Here is a 12,007-nt window from a genome sequence, read left to right on the forward strand (position 1 = left end):
GATAATCAAACACAGGTTTATTTCCAAATTGCCCTCATATATAAATTATATTAAATAAATGAGGAAGCACTAGTAATATAATTTATTGCATTCCAAACCATTGCCTACAGCACAACTATCTGCAGCAGTGGTTTTCAAGCTTTTTCATCTAACAGCACACTGAGAAAATGTTAACTTGAGCAGTCACACATCTCATAGGGACTTCCGAAACTCCCATGATGCCCCACGCAATGTCATAGGTTATTGGATTCAGAAGAAGAAATGGAGGCAGTCCATCCCTGATGATGTCATTGAAGAAGAATTTTGGCTCTCTGGCTGTGCAGCATTTCTTGTCATTTATTTGTGGCTCATTGATGCAACACGGATGTGGACTTTTCGCAGCACAGAAATGAAAACTGCTGATCTACAGCTAATGTTTAATATTTTAATATTTATTTGATTTGTATTTTATTTTGGCTATAATATTAATATTTAATTACCAAAGCACTTAAGCATACCTTTTTATTTCTGAAGCCTGAAAGATTGGCTCAAGATAAATCCAGTGTCTCTGACAAGTTAACCATTCCTCCAGTGTACAGGAAATGAGGTTTAACTTATGATCCCAAGCATGAACAAGATTCTACCATAAAAAATGCAAAATAATTATCATCTGAGGCAGGCAAAGAATCTCCTCTTTAAATAGAAAAGGGAGGTGGAAAACTTTTTTATATTTAAATTTTGATAATTTAAACCATTATTGTAGGCAAAGCAGGAAAATATAAAACTATAAAAAGGTAAAGGTAAAGGTTCCCCCCCACATGCATGCTAGTCGTTTCCAACTCTAGGGGCTGGTGCTCATCTCCATTTCAAAGCCGAAGAGCCAGCGCTTGTCCGAGGACATCTCCATGGTCATGTGGCCGGCATAACTAGACACCAAAGGTGCACGGAATGCTGTTACCTTCCCACCGTAGTGGTCCCTATTTTTCTACTTGCATTTTTACGTGCTTTTGAACTGCTAGGTTCACAGAAGCTGGGACAAGTAACAGGTGCTCACTCTGTTACGCAGCACTCGGGATTCGACCTGCCAAACTGCCGACCTTCTGATCGACAAGCTCAGCGTCCTAACCCACTAAGCCACTGCGTCCCTCTAAAAAAAAACTATACCTATTTTTAAAAATAAGTTATTTCTGATTTTTCTCAGACATTCCAAATGGGAACCAGTTACTTGTAATAATTGAGCATCTCAATATTCAAACTATTTCACAACATCCCCAAGGAATGATTACCTTAATTGGTTCAACAAAACAAGAACTTTTAATGGTTGAAATTGTCATCAGAGACTCTTCTAACACAGTAGTTATATCTTCCATAGATGAAATAATACAAATACTAGATGTTTCAGTGTAATAGGGACATAAGTGGAAATCAGTTTTCTGCCAAAGGTTAATGATTTTTTTCAACATTACTTCAAGAGTTGTTTCTTTGGAAGCTCTTATGGATATTTCATTAATATCTTTTCTATAGTGAAACATCTAAACAAAAAAATAGGAGATTTACTAATGTATGCTGGTAAACAAAACAAATTATATAAATAATTAAGTTGCATATTCAGCAAATGTGATTTTTCATAAAAATGTGAAAATGCAGAACCATCCATTATACACATTAATTGTAGAAAATAAGGACATGATCACTGCTTACTTTGTCACTGTCGTGCTCTCTAGAGGAACTGTACACACTCTTAATTCATAGGGAAAAAGATGCTTTGTAATGCGTGGAGGCACAAACATAAGAGTCGCTTGACAGTTAAACGGGCAGCATATAAATTTAATAAATAAATAAATATCTGCAATTCAGAGCAGTCATCTCTTTTCCTAGGGTCATGCAACTAATCTTCCAGATCTGCCATTTGATCCCATAAAAATATGTATTTGTTTTCAGGAGTAGTAGATGTATGCTATATTTACATCCCTGTGCAATCTAAAGCACTTTTTGCTTTTAGATCCAATGCATTGCGCATCCCAACTACGCAGATATTTTCTACAGCGATGCAAAAGATCAAGGGCCATATTTTGATAGTAGCATATTTATAAATTTTATCAAAAACAACTGTATCACAGCGTGGAAAAAAGCACTGGAGGATGATTGCCAGCTTACATTCTTCTCCAGTAGCAGAAATCTATATATATAAAAATAAAAACAGTTTTTAAAAAGATGTCATAATCTTAAATTCTTTTTTGGGGTGGATGAACAATAATCTGAGAATATGGAAAAGGGAACCTGGAAATCCCTCAAGACCTATTTGAGATTACACATAGTATCCAAAAATGTATAAAAGTTTAATATAAGAAAGACAGATTCCCCATGTATAAGGTCAGCATGCATCACTTCCTTAAAAAATGGAAAGAATTCACTCAAAATTCAAATTGATAAAAATTAATAAAACATGGAGAAAGTACTGTACATTAAAAGGAAAAATCTGAGAAAATGTTCATTTCAGACTACAAAAAATAAGACGTGAGCCAAATAACAAAAATAAGCACATGTTTTTAGAAGTGGTATTTCTAAATTATAAATCATAAAATTACATTGAGTTCCAGGATCTTCTCCAGAGTAAGTCTTTTATCCCAAGAAATTGACTCTCCAACAATATTCTGTATTATTTCCCAATGCCTTCGTTGAAGACTAGGATTCCTTAAAGATATGATTATAGGCAATGATTCCTTAAAATCCAACAATGATTTCTTCATAATGGGTAAAATAGTATTTTCTGGCAAGCCTTCAAATATGAAAAAGTTACATCAGAACACTTTTCATAAAATATTTGAAATCTGAGCTTTTGTTGATATTTGTTTACATAAGATTGTTTTGAATTTTTGACAGACCTCTCCTTGAAATTATAGACTCACAGAATGTCAGATTCGGAAGAACCCTTGGAGATCAACTACTCTGTTTATGTTCTTGCTCAATGCAGGAATACAGTAGCACAACACGACCAACCATCCAGACTCTGTTTATGCATTTCCAAAGACAGAAAATTCACCATCTTATGAGGTGGCCCTGATGTACAATCAAATCTACGTGCAATTTAAACCCATTATTTCTTGGCCAATTTTCTAGAACAATTCTTGTCAATTCTGCCAATTTCTACAAGGCATCCCTTTAGATACTTGAAGAAAGGTATAGTCATAGTGTCTCTTTACAGCCTCATTTTCTCCCAGCTAAAAATATCTAACAATTGAAGCCACTGATATTCTTGATATTGCTGTCTAGGTGACAGACTGTTCCCTTTCCCCACCCACAACACACAAAACATTCACTGTGCATTTGACTAATTCAAATCTTTTTTGTCTTCCTATTATTTTAAATACTGAACATATTAATATATTACTATTGATTACATAAATTTCCCTTATAATAGGTTCCCTCAAAGAACAAAATATTTTTTATACTCTTGAATATTTTGATTCAGAGTTTTTGGTCTCATTGTTATTCCAGATCTATAAATCGTTTGTAGTCCTTGATGATATTGTGTGTTCAATCATAAAGGAATGTTTAATTAGTATTTTGTCTGGGGTGTCCTCCCATCACTTAAAGTTAAATATGAATAAGATTGAGATAATTATTTTGGCTTGCTCATTCTTCCTATCCTTGTAGTATGTCCCTAATTACCTTCCAGGCCTTCTAGCTTACCCCTATTTCCTTTGTTCCAGCCTCAGATTTTGATAGATGATCAGTTGACTCTGTGGCCAATTACTGATATCATAGCAATGGTCCCTAATTTTCATTTGATGAAATTTTATAGGATCTTTTGATTTATGACAGATGATACAGCAGCTTCATTGGTATATGCCTTTGTTGTTTCACACCTGGATTACTGGAATAGTCTTCTGGCAGATGTTCCCTATTTCTATCTTGATCCCTTGATCCTAAAACAGTATTGTTCAGGCTGTTCTGAGCCTTCCATACTATTCTCATTCATTTTTTTATAGTGCATGGCTACTCACTGGTTCCCTCTTCAAACCAGAGCCAACTGGTTCTTGTATTTAGATTACTCTGATTACAAACACCTCAATATATGCCTGCCTTTATTTTGCCCTACAATACTATTCATTCCTTGCTGTAAAAGTTTCTGGGCAGTGCTTCCAGTTATGGCTTCCAGGTTCTAGGCTTCAGGGGATCTAGCCTTCTGACTCCAGGAGTGATGACAAGCTAAACAACTTACCTGAGTTGTAATATATAAACAAAGTATATATTTGATTCTGCATGTGACAACAGCAGCAAGACCTATATTTGCACAATATTGGAAAAATGAAGAAACACTAATGGAGGAAGAAATAATTTTAAAAAATACTAGACAGCAGAAATGGACAGACTTACTTTGAGGTTGAAAGAAAAAGAAGAAACAGAATATTTTCAAACTTGGGACTTATTTTACCAATGGTGGAGAAACGAACTAGGGATTAGGAATTTAATTTGTATTAGTGAGTGATGAACTCAGGCAGCACCTTTGTTGAATAAACACTGTTGAATTGTATTAAAAAATCAATAAAAACTTAAATAAAATTTTTTTAAAAAATTATCTCAAATTAAAAACAGAAAAGATAGACTTCCTTTAATAATGTTTCACCATTTGCCTAAAGCAATATTGGTTATTATTTAATTTCAAAATAATTTTCATAAAATATTTTGTTTCAATTAATTCATAATTATTGCAATGATCAAACATTTTACCTTTTTCAAGAATATGAATTCTTTGCATGAATATGTTAACCTCACTTTGAATTATATCTACATCAAGATTCCAAAAGATTGTGTGTTTCCATTTAAAGATAAGTCTTGCCCAATCTTCATGTGAGTCCCATAACAATTTACGTAACTGTAGTTCACTTTCAATTTCTGAGAGTTCAGCATGCACTCTCTGAGAATCTCCAGCCTGACTTCTGTGAGACAGCTTTTCTACAGACAATGATTTCATGTCACCAATGGCACCATCAAGCACATGCTGGTAATTTGCATAATTTAAAATTTTCTCACTGATAATTCCTGCTTCTTCAATAAGATTTTCAATCATCTCTTTAGCTGTCTTAGGCAAGGTTTCACTAAGGAGAAGTACAGGATTTCTCACCTAAACAACAAAGTGAATAACAATTAATGAGAAAAAAATAATTATAGTTGGGCAAAATTAAGGAAAATATTTTTTTAAAATTCCAAATTGGTCCATTACATTAGTCCATTAGTTGCCTATATCCTCCTTCAGTACAACATACATTCTTTCTTTCTCTTTCCAGAGAAGGATGGCCATATTTTTTGCATAATTGGGTGTGCAGGATTTCATAAAGCCCATAGTTTGGCGATTGCTGTTTTCATTTTATAATAGAGATACTACATAGAAAAGGGCAAGGAGTGCTGCTCTTACTATCATTGTAAACAGTAAAATAAAGACAGAGGATTTTCCCCATAGTGGAATGCATTCAATTTCCCAATCAGCAAAAGTAGCTAGACAGTAGAGGGAAGAAGATTAAATTCTCCTACTCTTCTGCCTTTCACACACAATTGCTACTGCATATGCTATAGGGCTAAAGGAAGAAAAGGAAATATGGGAGTAACTTGGAGGAATAATGGGAGAACAATTGACATACACAGGAGAGAACAAGCAAGAACTTTTTCCATTATTGTTAAAAAGTATGAAAGCAGGAACTTTTTTCATTATTGTGAAAAACATGAATCAGTCAGTTTTTGCTTATTGCAGTTGAAGTGGTTCTTAATGAGTGTTATTTCTAAGTCAAGATCAGGTTAACATCAGTATTTACATTCTGTGTAAACCTGAAATAGAAATAATTTCTAAATGACATTAAAAAAAATAGAAAAAATCTGAGGTCATACCAAATCTGGCAAGAGTTGGATGGAGGCATTGCAACCATCCTGGCTCTCCTTGACTTCTCAAAAGCCTTCAATACCATTGAACTTGGTATCATTTGGGGCCAACTATGAACTTAGCACTGAGTGCACAGTTCTGCACTAGATTGGCTTCTTTTTCCAAGGCTTTTCCCAGTTGGTATTGATAGGGAGTGAGAGATTCATTCTCTAGCCGCTCTCTTGCAGCATACCACAGGGCTGGGTACTCTTTCCACTCCTATTTAACATCTACGTGAAGCCACTGGGTAAGATCATCTGTCACCATGGGTCAAAATATCACCAATATGCTGAATGCTTATGGAGATTCTCACTCATCAAGGACATGGTTGTCCCAAAGGTACTTTTCAAAAGGCAACTAGACTTTGTTTGTTTTTTTCCCTTGAAAAGTTTCACTTCTCATACAAGAAGCTTCTTGAGTTCTGACTAATTGGTGAGGAATAGAAGATAAAATCCTTCTATGCTGTCACAGCCCTCTCAGGTGACTAGAGGCTATAGCGGCCTGGATGGAGAGCAATGGGTTATGACTAAATCCTGGCAAGACTGAGTGATTTTGGGTGCATGGAGCTTCAAGATGCATGTCTTTAACATTTTTATCACATCCAGAACCAATTAGCAACTTAGGGGTTCTCTTGGACTCACGACTTCTGCTCAGAAAAGTCTAGGAAAGCCTTTGCACAGCTTTGGTTAGTGCATCAGCTGCGGCCATTCCTGGATCAGGATTCCTCATATTCAGTTACTCAAGCCTTCATCTGGATTACTGCAATGCACTTTACATGGGGCTATCTTTGAAATGTATTCAGAACCTCAACTGGTACAAGGTATGGCAGCACCAGCAGTCTTTGGGGGCCTGTGGAATGAACTATGTTACACTAAAGCTTCTTGAACTGCACTAGCTGGAGGTTTGCTTCTGGATGCAGTTCAAGGTGTTGGTTGTGACCTTTAAAGCCCTCCATGGCATAGGTCCAAAAATTTGATGAATCATCTCATCTCACTAAGATAAACTGCCTTATTCATGTCAGCAAGGAGACCAGCTGCGGATCCCATTGTTCAAAGAACTCTGATTCATGGTATCCAGGAAAAAAAGCCTTCTCTGCTATAGTGCCAGCCCTCTGGAACATCCTGCTCCCCCTCCCCCGGGTGAGATTTGCCTCCACACTCCTATCCTTCTGCAAGGGCCTGAAGACCTGGCTCTGTCAGTTGGCCTGGGGACCCAATAGGGGAATACATCATTGGAGGTGGCTGCTAGACTAACTAGCTGACCTCACCTCACTCCTGCGCTTCCTGTTCTCCCTTCACTCAACTTTTTAATGTTGTATTATTGTACTCCCACTGTTTATTTTTATCATTTTATTCCTTTACTATTGTTATTTTTAATTTTTTATCATTTTTCCATTTTATTGTTGTAAGCTACCCACAGTAGCCCCACAGCAAGATGGGCAGCAAATAATTTAATAAACAAACAAAATAATAGTAGTTGTATGTATTTTTGCTTTCGTATTTTTTACCTTGTTACTATGAAGCAGATACAAATATATTTGTTATTATATTACCTTGTTTTTGTATTCTTTCATTTCAACCTGTAAATCATCCATAAATTCTCCCAAGCTTTCATTAAACTTTATAACATAATCATCCTTCATTTTTTCACAGATAAGGATAGTTGATTGAAGATTCTGGAGGGTTCTCACAACAGTTTGATAAAGAGCAAGCTGCTTAAGTGGAAGAAAGATGTTATAATCACTTGCAATGAAGTGGAGCTCAGAAAGATACTTATATTCAATCTTTATGTTTGGTAGTTGTGAGGAAATTTCCTGAAGATATAGTAAATGTTCAACAAATCCATCCACTGTTACTAGTTCTTTGTTTAATTTTGCTACCGCTGATTGGATGACCTAAAAGTAATGAAATAGTAAATATTTAAAAATGTATTCAAAGTTGTATAAAATACATATCCAAAGATATATAATTATTCTTGTTATGATAGTATCCCAACTATTGTAGTATCCCAACTCCTGAAACTTTTGATCACAACTGAAATACAGTTTATTACTTTATTTACTAATTTCTCCAACTGTTATATATTATGAGGTGTAGATACCCATATGCATAAATCAAATTAAAACAGTAACAATAATTAAAATAATAAAATTAAAACAATGACATTAATGATGACATAGAATATGATTATATCTATACTACACTTACACTTTATGAAACACAGATCAGGTTTAAACAAATACTCTATTAATAGAAAGAAGTAGATGACAACATTTCAGCGCCCAAGTCCTGCTGGAATGATTAAGTTTCTGTAGCTTTTCTAAATTTCAGTACTGCCAAGATCATATGAATCTCTGGGGAATGTTAGAGGAATATAAGAAATTTTCTTCAGAAAGAATTTGCGGTATACAGAAAAATGGTTTTCTATCAGCATCAGAAGTTTAGCACTGCAATATTAAAATTGATAGCTAATTGAGAGCTGGTACATAGATGACAACTATGTAATAATAAAAATGGACCAACTAGAGGACACATATGAAATCATCAACAATATCTTCAAATGAACAAAATTCATTAGGGGAAAAGAAATTGCAAATTAGAAACATAAGCCTATTGTAAAACCACTCATGCCAACCAAGTGTTCTACTACCAAAGTAACAACCAAGGAATTCCTCACCCAAGGAATCTGTGTAAGAACACTATTTAAATGAGCACAAACACAATGCAGCAGCCCTGAACATCAGAAAGAACTAGATCATCTATACAACATCTTCTATTAAAATGAATATCAATACAACTTCATCAAAAAGTGTTTAATCATTCAACCCAGTATAGCACAACAAATACAAACTGTGAAAATGATAATACTGTCATACATCAAAGACATTTCAGAAACTATCAACAGCTTATTACAACCACATAGCATCACTCTAGCACACAAATCAATTAAAGCCCTTGAAAACAAACTAAAAGACCCAGCAGCATCAGAAGAAAAAACAGGAGTTGCCTACAACATATAGTATAAAGACTGCAACAGCTACTATGTAGGACAAACAGGCAGAAGACTAGCAGAACACATCTACGAACACCAACTATCAGTCATAAGACATGATGAAAACTCATTAATTTCACAATATATGAAAAGACTTAATCATAGTTTCAACTGGGAAAATGTGAGCAGCCTAGACCAAACCAATTCCAAAAACACTAAAGAATTCCTGGAAGCCTAGCACTCAGACAAATCAACCATCAACAGGCACATAGAGATACACAACATGTCCATACCATTCAAAAGATACAATCAAAAAAGAAACAAAGGTCTAAAACTCCTCTTTACCAGCAATCAACACCCATAGGTGCAGAGATTAATATCAAGATTAACATTAGACCAACAATCAAGTACCAAATAATACTCTAATCAAGGAATTACCAGTACAGACAAACAAGCTATCAGTAAACAACAGGCCAATCAAGGAACCACTAAGACCACTCCCACCAATACTGACAGGGCAGGCCACTAATATATAAAATGAGAGCAAACCCTACTCCCTACTGATAATGTTATCTAGTTTGGTAATGAAACATCTGCAAAAAAACAACAAAGCGCAGAGCACCAAGGACCCCGCATTGATAATTAATCACATCACAGACAATTTTGTTGACCCTTTGTTCTGACATTACAAAAAACCCAAGATACAGTTTTGTACTAACCATCATAAGTTCAAACTATTGAAATATTTTTTATGTTTATACAGTAAAATAAAGCACAAAAAGTAAGAATCATCAAAATCATCTTTCTACGTAGTTATAAAACTGTCATTATTGTGACTTTTAACTAGATGAAACAGTGCATTATAGGGCTACAATTTGAGAGTTTTGAAAAAATTCAGAGAAGAGCAACTAAGACGATCAAAGGCCTGGAGACTAAAACATACGAAGAAGGGCTGTAGGACTTGGGTCTGGCTAGTCTAAAGAGAAGAAGAAATAGGGAAATGATAGTAGTATTCTAGTATTTGAGGGGCTGCCACAAAGAAGAGGGGGTCACGTTATTCACCAAAGCACCAGAGGACAGGACAAGAAACAATGGTTGGAAACTGAGCAAAGAGAGAAGCAACCTAGAATTAAGGAGAAACTTCCTGACAGTGAGGACAATTAACCAGTGCAACAGCTTGCTTCCTAAAATCATAGGTGCTCCATCACTGGAGACTTTTAAGAAGAGGCTAGACAGTCACTTGTCTGAGATGGTATAGGTTCTCCTGCTTGAGTGGGGGGCTGGACTAAAAGACCTCCAATGGAAACAGCGCCAGAGAGGCCTAGGGGAGAGTCAGTTGGAGCTGCAGTGTTGCCAGGGCTCTGCTGAGGGCTGAGGATCGGTACGCACAGCTCCAGCTAATTGGCACTTCTGGCAGCCTCTGACATCACCAGGAGCAGACAGGCCTTGGGGTGTTTGAGTCAGCTGGAGCTGCAGAGGCCTGAGAATTGGAGCAGTTCCAGCTGATCAGAATTGTGTGCAGTGGCCAGCCAGGGAGTGGTGACTGCATGGGAGAGTGAGACTGGGATAGTGACCAACACTGGAACTCTCCCTGAGCCCCAGAGAATGGTGCACCTGGAAGAGAAAAGGAGGAGGAGGGAAAGAGAGAAGAGGTTATAAAAGGAGGAGGTTTTGGCAGAAGGGGGAGAGAAAAAAAGATGACAGGGAAAGAAGAGGATGGAGAAAGAGAGAAAAGGAGAGGCTTCTCTGAGAGAAGCAGCGGGAAGAAAGAGAGGAGAAGAGAAAAGACTTCTGAGAGAGAAGCAGTGAGAAGAAAGAGAGAAGGAGAAGAGGAGAGGCTTCTGTGAGAGAAGCAGAGGGCTCAACGAAGGAGTAGGCTGAGAAAGAGAGAGCAGAAGGAGAGAGGAAGAAGGGCCGACCAGCCACCTGACCACCAAGGTAGTGGAACATATTAATAAATATGGATAAATTTGTTATACGGTCATCAGTGCAAAGGGAAAGTGATTCAGCAAAGGAACCGCCACTGGAAAATTAAAACTGGCACTTTTTTCCTTTTTTTTGGGTCATCAAGTTTTTGACACCTTGCTAGGCACTGGTGGTACTCGAATATTGTTATGTCCTAAAAGTGGTACAATCTATGAAAAGGTTGAAAAGCGGCTTCCGGTTTGCCGACAGCCATAAATGGACGCCTGGAGGATGGCTCCCGTCTTCCACGTCCAGATTCGCATCGGTGGGGGGTCCTAAAAGGACCGAAAAGACATCCTGGTTTCCAGACAGAAGGGACTTTTGCAGAAACGTGGGGGGGCAGCAACCCCCTCATTAGTGCCTGCATTCCCTTTGTACCGGTGGACGAAAGACTGACCATAGGAATATGGTCAGCTTCTAGGCTGCAGACAGCCAAAGTCAAAGCTACCATCAGGCAACATTAAAGTAGCGTGGAAGAGACAAGGGTAAGATTCCTTTCTTGTACCTTAATCATCTTCTTTTCACCTAATTAAGCTGCTAAGTACTTTCCCCCTTGTGAAGAGGGAGGGGGAATTTAACCCTCCCTTCGGAAGGTGGCAAACAAACTCAGGGGTGTTTTTTTTGGAAACAAAGAATGTTTAAGAAAGAAATAACAAAAGAAAAGAACTCTTAAAGTACTTGGGGGACACCCAGTGGCTAAATTTGAAATTGCAATTCTGACTTTCTCTTAAAAAAACAACCAAGAAAATATTTAAGAAAATAAGATAAAGAGTAACTCTGAACATCAGATGTGAAAGCTTACAATGGAAGAGTTTCAAAAACAAATTCATGCTCTGGGAAATATCTTACCAAACCTATCATCTCCTTTCTACACCTGGCGATGAAATAAGAGCTTTTGGGAAAGAATTAGAAAGTATCTCGAAACAAACTCAAATTCAAACTGTGACCACAAATAATATTTTACTGGGATAGAATTTAATAGAAGAAATTGAACAATTAAATACACTGACAGAAGAATCAAATAGTCAACAAATACAGGTTTTTAAAGATGGTGATGGAGAAAATATGGAAGTTTATTTGAACCAGGACAATTGTACCAAGAGGTGAAAATAATAAGATTTGGTGCTGTTGGCAGATTCTTTAATTCTTCAATGG

General features: G+C 36.6%; 1 protein-coding gene across 1 annotated transcript in view; it reads right to left on the bottom strand.

Moving 5' to 3' along the window:
• The window catches only part of DNAH14 (dynein axonemal heavy chain 14), a gene marked incomplete at both ends in the record, with an annotated part of 201,873 nt that overhangs the window by 152,861 nt on the left and 37,005 nt on the right, over positions 1–12,007 (bottom strand). Inside the window, 5 exons of the mRNA XM_081312799.1 lie at positions 498–619; positions 1,266–1,511; positions 2,568–2,758; positions 4,714–5,107; positions 7,449–7,790. Coding sequence (XP_081168925.1) covers positions 498–619; positions 1,266–1,511; positions 2,568–2,758; positions 4,714–5,107; positions 7,449–7,790 — 1,295 coding nt within the window. The remainder of the gene's footprint in view (positions 1–497; positions 620–1,265; positions 1,512–2,567; positions 2,759–4,713; positions 5,108–7,448; positions 7,791–12,007) is intronic.

Source organism: Vipera berus (genome assembly GCF_964194415.1).
Source record: "Vipera berus genome assembly, chromosome: 1".
Lineage (NCBI taxonomy): Eukaryota > Metazoa > Chordata > Lepidosauria > Squamata > Viperidae > Vipera > Vipera berus.